Source organism: Gorilla gorilla, chromosome 11 (genome assembly GCF_029281585.2).
Source record: "Gorilla gorilla gorilla isolate KB3781 chromosome 11, NHGRI_mGorGor1-v2.1_pri, whole genome shotgun sequence".
NCBI classification, from domain to species: Eukaryota; Metazoa; Chordata; class Mammalia; order Primates; family Hominidae; genus Gorilla; species Gorilla gorilla.
Window position 1 is genome coordinate 84,578,461 of NC_073235.2, and position 16,120 is coordinate 84,594,580.

The 16,120-nt window shown below is 36.0% G+C and overlaps 1 protein-coding gene across 1 annotated transcript in view; it reads left to right on the forward strand.

The window, feature by feature from the left end:
• Nucleotides 1–10,996, forward strand: part of PPP1R1C (protein phosphatase 1 regulatory inhibitor subunit 1C) — a 131,065-nt gene extending 120,069 nt beyond the window's left edge. The window contains exon 5 of the mRNA XM_004032912.5: nucleotides 10,521–10,996. Within this exon, the coding sequence (XP_004032960.1) occupies nucleotides 10,521–10,609 (89 nt within the window). The 3' untranslated portion in view covers nucleotides 10,610–10,996. The remainder of the gene's footprint in view (nucleotides 1–10,520) is intronic.
• Nucleotides 10,997–16,120: the final 5,124 nt, after the last annotated feature.

The window sequence follows — 16,120 nt, forward strand, 5'->3', positions numbered from 1 at the left end:
TGAGCTGATTAACACAAGCCACCTGCAGACAGCACAACTAAAAAACTAAAAAACTGAAAAACTAAAAAAGCACACTGTAATATGCACCACTAGGGCTTCAGGAGCTGTAAACACTCAATCCTAGACCCTGATGTGGGGTTGGAGCCCCACGACTTGCCAGTGTGCATGCTCACCATAGAGGTTTGAGCAGGGGGACACCAGAAGAAGCAAGCCACACCCCCACTGCATGCCCTTCGAGGGGTATAAGGAAAAACTCCTCCCATTTCACAGTCATTTTGGGCTAGAGCCCAATCTTATGACCTCACTTTAACTTGAGGAACTGTTAAGACACTATTTTCAAATAAAGTCACGTTTACAGATACTGAGGGCTATGAATTCAACATCTTTTTGGGGCACACAATTCAATCTATAACAGTGGGCTTTCCTTAAATTCTTCCAATGGTAATACATTGCCAGGGGAAAATGAACTTGCCAGAAACTTTGGTAATCTTTATTAATTTTTAAAATTTGTAATCTTTCAATATCTCATGGTCTGAGCAAAAATTGACTTTTAAATAAAGAGATGTCAGGATTTGCATGATTCCAATGAAGTGTTTTTGCCCAGAATTCTTCTAATCTAGGTATTAGAATGCTTAAAATTCATCAGTTCTTTCAGATTAAACATTGTCCCCATCCTTGCCATTGTTTAAAATTCAAACATTCTTGTCTGAGAGTCATTCCTGCCTTATTTTCCTGGAGATGTCATGGATATGAGAAAAATGTTTATAAAAACACTTTTAAAAATACAAAAACATTGTAGAGATGGAACGAAAAACAAATTAACAAGGTTTTACAAGTGGTGAGACCTAGGGTTGGCCTACTCCTCACCTTCTCTTATGCAACTGGACACAGCTTTACTGATGGTCTTATTTTGAACTCATGACTACAGAACCTCTGATGGGCACTTAGTACTTTCTGACAGACACACTACCTTTCCTTAGTTCCTTCTCTCTTCCACTCTCTGTCTATTACAGTGTATCCTTTCTCTGCAAACCTCCAGCACATCCTCCTCTTTCTCACTCTTATCTAATGAGCTTGCTTTCTACTTTGAGAAAACCAAAGCCATGAGAAGAGAACTTCTGGACTCCCACCATGAGGTCTTCTTGCCTACCACATCTGTTCCTTTTCATAGCCTGCCTTTCTGCTTGCTATTGTAGGTGAACGTTTTGTGCTTTTCTCTAACAGCAACTCCTTCAGTTGTGCAATATAGCTATCCCCACCTGCATTCTGGAACCTTGCTCTAGAAATTCTTCCATCTGTTTTCTATGTCATAGTTTTCCTCCTCCCTATGGGATCATACCCATCAGCAAACAAGTATCCTCTATTGTTTCCTAGGTTAAAAAATTCCTCTTTGGATGGAAATGTTTGTTATCTTGAATGTAGTAATGGTGTCACAGATGCTAACATCTGTCAAAACTGATAAAGTTGTACACCTTGAATATGTGCAGTTTATTGTATTTCAAATATACCTCAATAAAATAGGAAAAAATTCTATTTGACCTCACTGTTCCTATAGCTAATACAGTATTTCTTAGCTCTCTCTTGCAGCAGAACTTCTTGGAGTAGTTGGGTACATTCACTCTTTTCATCTCTTCTCTTTTCAGACTCCTGGACAGTCTTCTTTTTCTGTGCCATCCTGTTCTCTTTGCACTCTTAATGTTGGAGTACTCCAGGGCTCAGCTTTTGAACATGTTTTCTTCTTTACTCATTCCCTTTCTCGGTGATCTTCAATTGTTTAACGGTTTTAAATGTTGTCTACATAATGATGACTTCCACATTAATACCTGAGCCCAGAATTCTCTTCTGAATTTCAGACACATAATAACCATATATTCATTTGGGTATACGTTGTAAGTATCAAATTTACTATGTTTGGCATCAGATATTCCATATAAAACTTTCTTCATCTAAATCTTCCCCATCTTAGTTGATGATGATTCCATTTTTTCTGTTACCTTGGCCAAAAACTTTGGTGACATACTTGACTGTCTTCTTTTTTTATAATCCATATCCAGTTTTCCAGCAAATACTATTGATTCTGTTTTCCAAGGTTTTGCAGTTATTAATAAAGCTGCTATAAATATCTATGTGCAGGTTTTTTGTGTGGACATCAGTTTTCGATTCATTTGGGTAAATACAAAGCAGTGATTTCTGGATTGTATAGTATGTTTACTTTTGTAGGAAATTGCCAAACTCTCTCTCAAAGTTGCTGTACCATTTCTCATTTCTGTTGCTCCCTGTCTTTGCTAGTATTTCTCAGTGTTTTGTCAGGTGTTGTCAGTGTTTTGGATTTCAGCCACTCTCATAGGTGTGCAGTAGTATCTCATTGTTTTAATTTGCAGTTCTTAATGAAAGATGATGTTGAACATCTTCTCATATGCTTGCTTGCCATCTATGTATCTCCTTGGCTGTTCAGACCTTTTTTTTCCATTCTTAATTGGATTGTTTGTTTCCTTACTGTTGAGTTTTAAGAGTCCTTTGTATGTTTTGGATAGTAGCCCTTTTATCAGGTGTGTCTTTTGCGAACATTTTCTCTCAGTCTATGGCTTGTATTCGCATCCTTTACATTGTTTTTCACAGAGCAGATGTTTTAATTTTAATGAAGAACAGCTTACCAGTTTCTTTTCTTTCATGGATTATGTCTTTGGTGTTGAACCTAAAAAGCCATCCCCATATTTAAGGCTATCCAGGTATTCTCCTATGTTATTTTCTAGGAGTATCATAAATGTGTGTTTTACATTGAAGTCTGGATCAATTTGTTTTTTTTTTTTTGTGAAGAGTGTAGTGTCTGAATCTAGATTATTATATTTTTTTCCATGTGGATGTCTAGTTGTTCAAGTTCCCATTTGTTGGAAAGACTGTCTTTGCTCCATTGTATTCCCTTTTCTCCTTTGTCAAAGATTAGTTGACTACATTTACATGAGTCAGTTTCTGGACTCTCTATGCTGTTCCATTGTTCTCTTTGTCTGTTTTTTCACCACACACTCTCTTGATTACTGTAGTTTTATGGTAAGTCTTAAACTAAAGTAGCATCAGTTCCCCACCTCCAGAGGTCCCTTCAAGTTCCCACCTTAGCTGCTGGCCAGATTCAGCCACCACTGGGCATGTTCACAAATTATCTCGTTGATGATGACTGAGAGTCAGTTGAAGTTGTAATATTTGTGCTTCATAAAAAGCATATCAGGACTGACATATATAACTAGAATGCAAATTTATTAATTCAAAATAAGAAACATCATCGTCAGGTGAACATAAGACTAGCCTAATCAGTGCCTTCTCTCCTAGTAAGCAAGCTGGTGTTCTATTGCCCAGCAAGTTTACTACAATTCACAATAATACAGAGTATATTTCAAGACAGCTAAAAGACAGGATTTTAAATGTTTTTACCACAAATAAATTATTAATAAACATTTGAGGTAATGGATATACTATCTACTCTGATTTGATCATTTCAAAATAAATGTATCAAAATATCACTCTGTACTCCGTATTTATATTAAAATTAATGAAAAATAAAATTTAATAAGGTTCATTATTAAAATAAATAATACATTGTTATATGTTAATTAAAATAAAATATAACTTTAAAAACTGATATATAAAACCAAAATGTTAATTTATCAATTCAAAATAAATGACTACTATCAGGTGAAGACAATATTATTCTAGTCAGAGCCTTCTCTCCTTGTATGCTAGCTCTGTTGCTATCAGAGGTTTTCCTTGGTGAGCTCAGAGTCAGAGCTGGGTGATTGAATTATGTGACTGGGGCATACACTGGCAACAGTCTGTGGTAGCCTGTGGTAACCATTGCTTTAATAGGGAAGTACCCTGCGCGGAGGACAGAGCCTTTAAAATGCCAGCACAGGATGTTATTCTCTGGACATGGTAGAAGAAACACACACAACATTTGCTTCTGTGGCTGTAAATGCAACTCTCCTTTTGTTATTTTATTTTTAATGCTTTCAAGGCTAACCACTGACTCCTGCTGATCGATTCATTCTTTATTTCAGATATGCTATTGTGTTCAATCAATTGCAGTCAAGTCTTGAGGCTAGGGAGCCATTCTGTCTCTTTCTAAAGTGAAATTGCCTAAACATTGTTTAGCTCCATTATGTGTAGGCTTAAAAATTTAACTCTACTTCTAAATTCATGGGGAATGCATTAGCTTCAGAAGAAAAATGGGTACTAGAGGGGCACATGACTGTGGAGGGCAAAAGCGGCAATCAGTCTATTAAAGTAATTCTCATCCTGGGCCAAGCAGCAGAATCCTTGCGACATTTTTAAAAAGAGAGAGAGAGAGATGATAAAGATGTGGGCTCTTTACGTTTTGATAAGTGATACCATATTACTTTCCAAAGATATTGTTTGAATTCATATTTCTAATATTAATATGTAATAGTACCTTCTTCCCTACCTTCTTAGTATTTACTGCTAAACCTTTTATCTCAGCTTTGCTATTGGGTAACAGTTTTGGTAAAATATAGGTAAAAATATACAAAACATACTTATGAATATCACATAAACATGTTGTCCCTATTTCCATGGATGATGAAGAGAAAATCATATTGCACGTTTATTCTTCTGCAAAGAAATGATGCCGTAAGTAATGGGGAGTTAAAGGATCATGTGTTGATTTGCAGCTTATATTAATTGGCAAGTCATTATATTAGAACAGATTAACTGTGCTGTCTACATATAATTTACGTCAAATAAAATAGAAAGGGATACATTTATGGTGAGTTCAGGAAATAATATGCTTTTAATTTTGAACTAAAATCAATATGTCCCTTGTTGTCTGTGACCTTCAGGATATTAATGTATAGTTCTTTATCATAAATGAATGACAAGAGGATTGAACAATTACAATAAATATAAAAGCATTTTGAGAAATGTGAAATCTGAGAGATGGTGGACCTTTACTGAGGGGCCTTTCTGTTTTATATTATAGATTAAATATTATAGATTAAATATTATAGATTAAATTATATTGAGTCATAAAATTATAAATATATATAACTATACATACAATTATATAGAAATTATATTCCTAGCATTATTTTTGTGATAAACCTTAGGGTGCCAATACTCAAGGAACCCTTAGAAAGCCATCTTTCTAAGCCCACTGAAATCACTCCTTTGTGTTTAGGAGGATTTCAGAAAACCAATGCCTGTTAAATCTATTTTGCAAAAAGTTTTTGCGATAGGCACCAGGTTTGCTGTTTCTCATAATCTAATGAGTATATTGCTCAATAAATTACAGTCCAAATTACTATCCATTGACTCAGAGCTCTTCTTTTCATTATCAGAATTTTCCTAATGCACCATTTGTTTTACTGATCCATAGCGCTTCTTCACTGAATTAGCTTCATTATATGCACACCATCACCTTTTGGCTGACCTTCCCATCTGATTTGTAGCTGTTTCTTTTTCATGCTCAGCACACAGTAGGGGCTTTATTATATTTAATGCATACTGCTTGACGACTATGTCTCATCTCTACAGACTAGACCACAATATTTTTTTCTGTGTTTCCCAGAGTTCAGTCCAGGTTTGGGAACTGATCTAAATGCTATTTCTAACTTGGTTTTATCCTGGGAGTGTTCATGGGCAAGATTAAATTCTATTATCTTTCTGACTCCAAATTCTATTGAAAATAATGACAACCACAATAACAAAAGGATTGAAAAGTTATACCGAAATCTACCCATGATGTAAAATCTTCTGATAATGAAAAGGGCCTCATGATCTTGAGTCACTATAGTTTTCTCAAATTCTAACTTTCTAAGAAATCAATAACAGTGGAAGATTAGGTCCTTGGAACCCAGGTAAAGAGCCCCCAATAGGAGTTAAGGGCCAAAGTTTGTTTCCCAGCTCAGCCAATAACCACTATGGGAATTTAAGCAAGTCACTTTATCATCTGAAACTGTTTCTTCATCTTTAAAGAGATTAGAATTCAAATTCATAATTACTTGCAGATCAGAGACCCCACTGAGATTCTGCTGAAAACTATTGACCTCCTTCCCTGAAAAAGCACAAATACACTATAAATAGAATTCCAAGAAGGTCAGAAGCTCTTTAAAATCCACACATGGATTCCCTAAAGGACTTTAGAATGATTTACAATGGTCTAAAATATGTAGTTGAAAAAAATAAAATAAATCTATTTACATTTGCTACTCCCTATGTGAATTAGTTTTAAAATGTGTATTTGGGCCATTATATCATTTGACATTATAATTACTTTTTTGTAACTTATAGTACTCAAAACAGAGCTAATTTTTCAATAGTACAGAATATTTCCTTTGTGGATTAATAGCATCCTAGGATCTGCAAGGTTACGTGTTCACCCTGCTACTCAATGCAGGAATTATCTATAACCTGCCTCAGAGATGAAACTATAGCTTTGACTTGAACATGTACAGTGATGAGGAACTCACTCATTTGTTTATTTCTGGGCAAACATAAAGAATTTGGGAATTTCCTTTTTTATATTGAGTTATAATCTGCCTATACACATAAATGTCAGCCATTGACTCTATTTCTGCTCTTGGAAGCTACATAGATTAATTTTATTTCCTTTTCCAGTATTTTAGTAATTCAAAGTCAGCCTCTATTGTCCTCTATTAATTTCCTCTATGCTAAATATTCCAGTTTCATCTATAATTCCTCCAGAAAAGTGATGTCATAAAACTACCTTTTATCTCAATTCCCTTCTTAAACTAGTCCTCTTAAAATGCAGATGAGAACTAGGCAGCACGTTGCAGGAAAAGTCTGACCAACACGTGGTTAGAGAGCAATTCCGTTTCTTGTACTGCCAACTTCGCCACTAGGAATACCACCAACACTGCCAGGAGCTCTGTGCCTAGAAACACCAGGTCAAGTGAAATTGTGGTCACCTAAAATCCCTAACTATAATTAATTAAGGTTGCCCTTATACTCTTTTTTTTTTTTTAGAACTAAATTAACCTTTCTAAAAACAAAAATTCTGTTGAACTCTACCTTAATTGCTTAGGCCATCATTCCAGCTCTGGGAAACCTTTACTCACTTTGCCATTCGTGTCATCTTTTCTTACAAATTTTGTGTTATCTACAAATGTAATGAGCCTCCTGTCTTTGGCTTCAGATTAATTGATTAAAAATATTGACCTGTGGTTTGCCAAATATAAACCTCCCTCTATGGATTCAGTATTCAAAATTCTTCACTCAGTTACTTCACAACTTTGTTGAATCCACATTTAACCATTTGATCTACAGAATAGAGAAAAGAATAAGTATTACATTCTGCTTAGGGTCAAAATTTCTTTCTTTTCCTTTTCTTCTTTTATTGTCTGCTTTCTTTTCTTCATTCCTTCACATTTTCGTATGGCATATCCTTGTCTTCTACACGGTCCCTTTTCCTGTGTGCTCATTTTGCTTCGAAGAAAAGAACCTTCAATGTGTTTTTTGGGATTCCATGGTTTTCCGCCCATATGCAGCCCTAGCTGAGTCTGCACTTGCTCCTGAGGCTGATTGCCCTGTGCCAAGCCTCAAACCCTGTGCAGGGGAGTGATTTCCCTGATGCTTATTAGCATCTGGCAGAGGACGAAGCTCTGAGAATTTCAACAACACCCCCAGACCAATTCATTTTCATCCATCTCTAGAATTACATCAAATGTAAATCTCCTCAAACATCAAATGGGGGTTTAAAGAAAATTAAACACAAATTATACGTGTGTTTTGGGATGCAGAAGAGGTGTAGGGAGAAAGAAATTATTACATAGTCCTCAGCAGGCTTCTCACTTTAATCTCAGCATTATTGCATCTATAATCAGATGAATATTGATGACAGGAAAAGAGAGAGATTGCCTTGAAGGCTGCTTCAAGGCACACATCAACCAATCGTTCATTATCCAATTGAAAGATGGTATTAGAGTAAACTGCTTTGGGAATCAAATAATTTGTGGTAGATATTCTGCTGAACAGCTCTGTGGTAACATGTCACCTGCTCCTGCCTCATCAAAATGTTTCACCTGGAAATAGTAATGCCACAATTGTATAGGGCTAAGGAAGACCTTCTAACATTTGTCCAAGCGAGTGATTTTGCTTTGAAAAAGGTTTGGCTTTTTCATATAACTTTGTGACTATTATTATTATAAAATAAATTAAATGTGGATCAGGGTAAACAAGCAGACCTATTCTCAAGTGTGGAAAGTGGGTGATTAATGGATTAATGAGTTAAACATCTTAATTACTGATTTTTTCCTTTATATTTAATCCCCTCATTTAGACAAATCAATAAGGACATTAGATTATTACCTCTTATTTAAAGAACATTATCTCAAACACAGATTTATTACTCTGTAGTTACCTTGTGAATGAAAAAGATGAGCTCTGGAGTCATTAGAACCTTTGCAAACCTGGCAAGATATAGTCAACCTCAGCTAAGGAAGAAGAGTGGCAGGTGGCTGAATGATTACTGTGTCTTAATATTTCAAAGGGAACCCCAAGACCTTGGTGCCAGGTTAATTGGTACTTCAAACCTATGATAAATCCTAGAGAATGATGGAAAGTTTGGGTCAGCAGCCAAAAAGCTAAAGGTGAAAATGAATCAGTGTCTCTTAATAATGGAACTTCATGACTTACTCATTCATACCCTCATTAATTCATTCAGTATATATTGAGAGACTATGATGTGTCAGAACTTCTCTTAGCATCACAATACTCTTACAACCTTGTACAAATCATTTATCTTCTCTAAGTCTAAATTTTACTGGACAGGTGTTTACCATAAGGAGTTGTGAGGTTTAGTGACTCATGTATGTAAGACTCAAGCAGAGTGACTGGTTGGACACTTAATAAACCCTCTTCCCTTTCCCTGAGCACTGAGACCTCTTTTTCAGGTAATTTATGATAATGTGAAGTGAATTCCATGTCTTAGCAACAAATTTCTCCCTACAGTCTTAAATCAAGAAGAATTGTGAGTAATGTAAGTTTTCAGATGAAATTAAAGTATTTAAATATTATTACAAGTGATAAAATATTTTTGCAATCCATGAAGTCCAAGGATGTCACTGTTTGCCAAATAGCACTCTGAGGCTTGCTGACAGCCGTACATGCAAACTTACACATTTCTTGAGACTCTTTGTTTTATAGCAAACATGAGGAATGACTTCCTTTCATTTATCAATTCTTACTAGAGTGTTTTTTAGTAATACTTTAAAAATCTCATAAACTAATTTTATAAGATACAAAAAAGTGTAAAATTTCCCACATTAACTATCACTATATGCAGAAAGTTTCAGCTACTCTGATATCTTAACAGAATAGACTCGAGGGAAATGAAAGATAATTTTGTAGATTGAGTGTGGTTGTTGTAATTGTCTTCTGATTTATACTCTAAATTTGAAATAATTTTGAAAAAAATCTAAAGATAGATTATTGTAGAACTGCCAAATGCATATACCAAACTGTTACTTCATTAATTCAATCAATCATTTAGACAATAAATATTAATGAGTACCTACTGTTTGCTAGGCACTGTGCCTGGGACTCCAAAATGAAATTACATATTTCTCAGCATCGAGGAGTTTTCTCTGATGAGAAAGAGATGTAAACAAATACAGTTCTATAAGGTAATTGACAATAGATGTTCTAAGAGCAGGGGGGAATATGAGAAAGTCTATCTACATGGGGAATTGGGGTAGCCATCAGAGAGGAGGCAAGCTGACACCAGAAGGGTGAGTGGGAGATTATCAGGTGTGTGTGTAGGATGAAGATGTCTGGCAATGAGAACAGAACAAGAAAAGTATGAAAGCCTGAGGGAGCCTGGAGTGGCCCGGGGGAAAAGTAGGTTAGTGTTGTTAAGTGTAAATTACCCTGAAAGCAGGAAAGGCTGGTGAGAAATGGTAGAGAGCCCAGATTATAAGAGCCTTGTATAGCAGGCAAATGTATGCCAATGTTTTTCCCACTGTATAGGTTGTGGGGGAAGTTATTGAAGAATTTTGAATAGAGAAGTTCCATAATCACTTTGGTATGTTTAGGTTCTGAAAGAAGATTCACAATATTCTGATTGTTTTGTTGTTTATAAGTTACAGAAATGGCACGCACACCCTTTTGTTCCTAGGGGTTTCAATAGTTCTTGTTGTAATAGAATTGAGGGATGCCAAAAGCAATATTTGAACTAAGTGATACATTAGAATTATAATAAGAATCTGTGAGCAGATTTTTAGTTAACAGGTTTTTAATAGGCTGTGATGCAATCCCTAATGGAGAAGCTTTAATTATGAAAGATAGCCTGCCTCTAATGGAAATTCAGCTGGGTATGTTTTTATTGCTCAGCGAATTAAAAGGTTTATATGGGATTACATTGTTAAGATTCTTGGAGAAAAACATACAAACACCAAATGAAAACTTTCCACTTTTTTCTTTATCTTTTGCAGCAAAGCGGTTAATATTCCAGAAATGAAAATCATTTAAATTTTGCATAATTTTTATAATTTCAGGGGTTAAGCATCTGAAAGGCCAGAATGAATCAGCATTCCCTGAAGAAGAAGAAGGCACCAATGAAAGAGAGGAGCAGCGGGACCATTAATTACTGGTCTGCAGCAAGAAGGCTTCTTGGAAATAACTGAACTATTAACTTTTCTGAGTATACCATGGAATTCCACTGCTTGACTTCCAGAAGCATCCTCCATCTCTGCACCCCACACTCATACAGTAGCTATGCACATCCTGGAAGTCTCCTTGACTGAACTTTAGAACTAAGTACACATTGTTCCACATCACTTATAATTAAAGAATAAGCATTTATTTTACAGTGATTCTTCTTTTTAACTATGTAAAAATTTGCATACATGTGACTGTTCTAACTTTAATACTGCCAGAGCTTAATCCTTGATGTCCTACTGGTAAGGTTTGCATTCTAACAACACATGTAAATAACATCACTTTAAGAGTAAAAAATAAATAGTAAACACATTTAGACATGAGTGTGTGTGTGTGGGGGGGGGGTTAGCTTAAAGAGAAATATCTAATAAAGCTTTTAGCTTAAGATTTGCATTGATCATATTTCTGTATTCAGAACAGAACACAATGTTCTTTTTTTTTTTTTTTTTTTTTTTTGAGACGGAGTCTTGCTTTGTCGCCCAGGCTGGAGTGCAGTGGCGCGATCTCGGCTCACTGCAAGCTCCACCTCCCGGGTTCACGCCATTCTCCTGCCTCAGCCTCCCGAGTAGCTGGGACTACAGGCGCCCACTACCACGCCCGGCTAATTTTTTGTATTTTTAGTAGAGACGGGGTTTCACCGTGTTAGCCAGGATGGTCTCGATCTCCTGACCTCGTGATCCGCCCGCCTCGGCCTCCCAAAGTGCTGGGATTACAGGCGTGAGCCACCGCGCCCGGCCACAATGTTCATTTTTAAATGATGAAGAAATGCCAGTTTTCTTGATTCAATACACCACAATATTAGATACTCAACATCTTTTTCCCACCAACAACACATTAATGGTTGATTATACAACTACAGAATTCTCTTCATTTTCTAAGCTGCAAGATATATATTTCCCAGCATTTTCTGTAGTTATTAAGAAAGAAGAATGATAAATCCAAAAATCTATGCCAAATCTTCCTACCTCCTTTTTTAGCTATTACTTGAAATTTGGGCCATCTATTTCCTATTGCATTTTGATAAATAATTAGCAGTTTATAAATCTTCCATATCATAAAATAAGAAATTCCATTAATTCATGCATATAGTCACTTATTCATTAATTAAACAAATATCTTTTATGAGCTTATCCCTAGGAAGGTACTATGCTGTGAATTATAAAAATAAAAGAAAGATACTGTTACCCCTATAGAACTGGCAGAAAAGATAAAGCATTAGCATAAAGCAAGATTTTATATGACAGTGTATATTTATTGAATATGGCTTTTTCATAATTTAGAATTCTGGGCATTCTGAACAATTTTAATTATACATCATTTGTGAAGGCAAAGTATCTAAACTACAAAATTTAGGGGGAATGGAAGAATACTCAGTTTGGTCCTTTATTAATAATATTAATGAAATTCAAATGTATCATGGATAAAAAATAAAAAGATTTCTCAAAAGTCAGTAAATGACAAATAAAGGCAGGAAGAAAAAATCAAATGTGTAATCCACTGTGGGATCTTAATATCAAGATTCAAATATGTAAAATGATTGCTTTTAATTTTGAATATGAGTTTTGTAATGCAGAAGTTAAGAGAGTTTTATGGAGCTATAAGAGAATGCAGTGAGTTGACAACCATTTTCCTTAGTATTTTTCCCCAAGAAAATAAGTGTGAAACCCGTTGATAAGCATACCACATGTATAAATGACTATTCTAGATTCATCTCTCTCTCCTTCCGTTCCTTTCTTCTGTCTTTCTCCCTCCCTCCTTCTCTTCCTTTCTTTCTTCCTTTTCTCTCTCCCTCTCTCCCCTTCTCCCTCTCCTTCTCTGTCTTTCTCCACCCCTCCCATGAATTTTTCTTTTTTTTTTTAAATTATACTTTAAGCTTTAGGGTACATGTGCACAACATGCAGGTTAGTTACATATGTATACATGTGCCATGTTGGTGTGCTGCACACATTAACTCGTCATTTAACATTAGGTATATCTCCTAATGCTATCCCTCCCCCCACCACGTACCCCACAGCAGGCCCCAGTGTGTGATGTTCCCCTTCCTGTGTCCGTGTGTTCTCACTGTTCAATTCCCACCTATGAGTGGGAACATGTGGTGTTTGGTTTTTTTGTCCTTGAGATAGTTTGCTGAGAATGATGGTTTCCAGCTTCATCCATGTCCCTACAAAGGACATGAACTCATCATTTTTTATGGCTGCATAGTATTCCATGGTGTATATGTGCCACATTTTCTTAATCCAGTCTATCATTGTTGGACATTTGGGTTGGTTCCAAGTCTTTGCTATTGTGAATAGTGCCGCAATAAACATACGTGTGTATGTGTCTTTATAGCAGCATGATTTATAATCCTTTGGGTATATACCCAGTAATGGGATTGCTGGGTCAAACGGTATTTCTACTTCTAGATCCCTGAGGAATCACCACAGTGACTTCCACAATGGTTGAACTAATTTACAGTCCCATCAACAGTGTAAAAGTGTTCTTATTTCTCCACATCCTCTCCAGCACCTGTTGTTTCCTGACTTTTTAATGATTGCCATTCTAACTGGTGTGAGATGGTATCTCATTGTGGTTTTGATTTGCATTTCTCTGATGGCCAGTGATGATGAGCATTTTTTCATGTGTCTGTTGGCTGCATAAATGTCTTCTTTTGAGAAGTGTCTGTTCATATCCTTCAGCCACTTTTTGATGGGGTTGTCTGTTTTTTTCTTGTAAATTTTTTGGAGTTCACTGTAGATTCTGGATATTAGCCCTTTGTCAGATGAGTAGATTGCAAAAATGTTCTCCCATTCTGTAGGTTGCCTGTTCACTCTGATGGTAGTTTCTTTTGCTGTGCAGAAGTTCTTTAGTTTAATTAGATCCCATTTGTCAGTTTTGGCTTTTGTTGCCATTGCTTTTGGTGTTTTAGTCATGAAGTCCTTGCCCATGCCTATGTCCTGAATGGTATTGCCTAGGTTTTCTTCTAGGGTTTTTATGGTTTTAGGTCTAACATTTGAGTCTTTAATCCATCTCGAATTAATTTTTGTATAAAGTGTAAGAAAGGGATCCAGTTTCAGCTTTCTACATATGGCTAGCCAGTTTTCCCAGCACCATTTATTAAATAAGGAATCCTTTCCCCATTTCTTGTTTTTGCCAGGTTTGTCAAAGATCAGATGGTTGTAGATATGCGGCATTATTTCTGAGGGCTCTGTTCTGTTCCATTGGTCTACATCTCTGTTTTGGCACCAGTACCATGCTGTTTTGGTTACTGTAGCCTTGTAGCTGAAGGAAGTAGAGACACAAAAAACCCTTCAAAAAATCAATGAATCCAGGAGCTGGTTTTTTGAAAAGATCAACAAAATTGATAGATCGCTAGCAAGACTAATAAAGAAGAAAAGAGAGAAGAATCAAATAGATGCAATAAAAAATGATAAAGGGGATATCACCACCGATCCCCTGACTTTTTCTTTGTTAAGCCAAAACTTTCTGGAATTTCTATACCACCTGCTATGACTCTTTGTTTATTTCTCAAGTTTCTCTCTACTTAAAACCTGATTAAGGCCCTTATTTGTTTTAAGTGATTTTGAATTACTTGTGTTTGGAAAACATCTCAATGCCCCTTGAGAGTATTTGAGACACCCTGAGGTGCTAAACATAACATTGCCCTTCCCTTTCCTTGAACAGATGCTTTTAAAATGCTTTTTCAAAGGGACTCAGGCAAACAAAAAGAAACCAAAGCTTTTGCTGATTTTGTAACATCATTTAGGGTAATATACAGTATAGCTTCTGGATTTTTCTGTTCTGTTCTCCATTCCTAAAAAAAAACACAAAGAAATCAAAATTAAGAGCATAAGTTTTCTTTGGGAAGTGGTGGTTTCTTCCATTCTGTTCTCCACTCTCAAAACACAAAGAGAATTCAATTAAAAGCTTAAGTTTTCTTTGAGAAATATGTTGACTTCCTCAGAAATTTGAAGGAAACCAGTTGAGATAATAGCTTTTCACTTTACTTTTCACACAATTATAGTTTTCAAAAAAATTTTTTTCTAGAAGCCAACTTGGCTTCAGTTTGGCAGAATGGGCAAAGAAACTGACCAAAGCAAAACAAAACAGAAACTATATTTCCCAGACCACATTTATAATATAATTGTTTGTAGCTGGACTTTGAGTCATTCTGACTTGGATTCAACTCCAGGCTCTACCAGATTTCAGACTCAGTTTCTTCATTTGTAAAATAGGTACGGTCATACCTAACCTGCTGGGTTGTTGTGAGGCTTAAATGAGATAAGACCTATAAAATACTTAGCCAAGCTTAGTGAGCATTTAATAATTGGTATTATTATTATTAGAGTTAGAAAGGACCTCAGAGGCCTTCTATCTTAACTTTATCTACTTCATGATCCTCTTCAACATCATGAACAAGTGATTAATCACCCCACTTACTTTACTTTTTATTTTTATTTATTTATTTATTTTTTGAGATGGAGTCTCGCTCTGTCACCAGGCTGGAGTACAGTGGCACCATCTCAGCTTACTGAAACCTCCACCTCCCGGGTTCAAGCGATTCCCCTGCCTCAGCCTCCCAAGTAGCTGGGACTACAGGTGCCCACCACCACGCCCAGCTGATTTTTGTTTGTTTGTTTGTTTGTTTTGTATTTTAGTAGAGACGGGGTTTTGCCATATTGTCCAGGATGGTCTCGATATCCTGACCTCATAATCCGCCCGCTTCAGCCTCCCAAAGTGCTGGGATTACAGGCGTGAGCCCCCGTTCCCGGCCTACCCTACTTATTCTTGAATAACTCCAGTTCCAAGCCAACCAAAAGTTCTGATTGTTCTTCTGTGTGTTAAACTCTCCCCTTCTACACCTTTCCTGCTTCTTTGATTCATCTCTGAAAACTCCAGATATTAAAGAACATTCTGATGTCATTTCTTTGATAAAATGTCATCAGTTCCTCCCAAACTTCTCTTCTCCTCCTGGCCACTCACTTTTGGATCCTGTTTAGTTGTTTAACTGACTCTAAGAAAGGCTGTCAGGTGAATAAGTTAGGGGTTATTTTTCTACCCTCTTATACGTGAGGAACAGGCAGACTGTGGCAGAGTCGGGCAGGATTCTTGACTAGAGTTATTTCTATTGGACGATAATTTTGTAACCCTTTATTCTTCCCAGAGTTATCCAAGGTAAGGGTATTTATAAAAAAAATTACTCACTAATTTTTTTTAACATTCACTTTTAGTGTTAATTTAATATATGCCAATGTTTTATACATTATGGAGAACAATATAATTTTAGGTTGGCCAGGAAAAAATCCTTTTTTTTATAGTTACAAATATGATTATAATGTGTATTAGAAGAAATACATATCCAGCAACCCCAAATCCATGATTCCATACCTATTATTGCTTAAGATGAGGCAAGTTTAAAGTGTGAGTATATTTTAGGTTTATTTAAAGAAAAATTTAG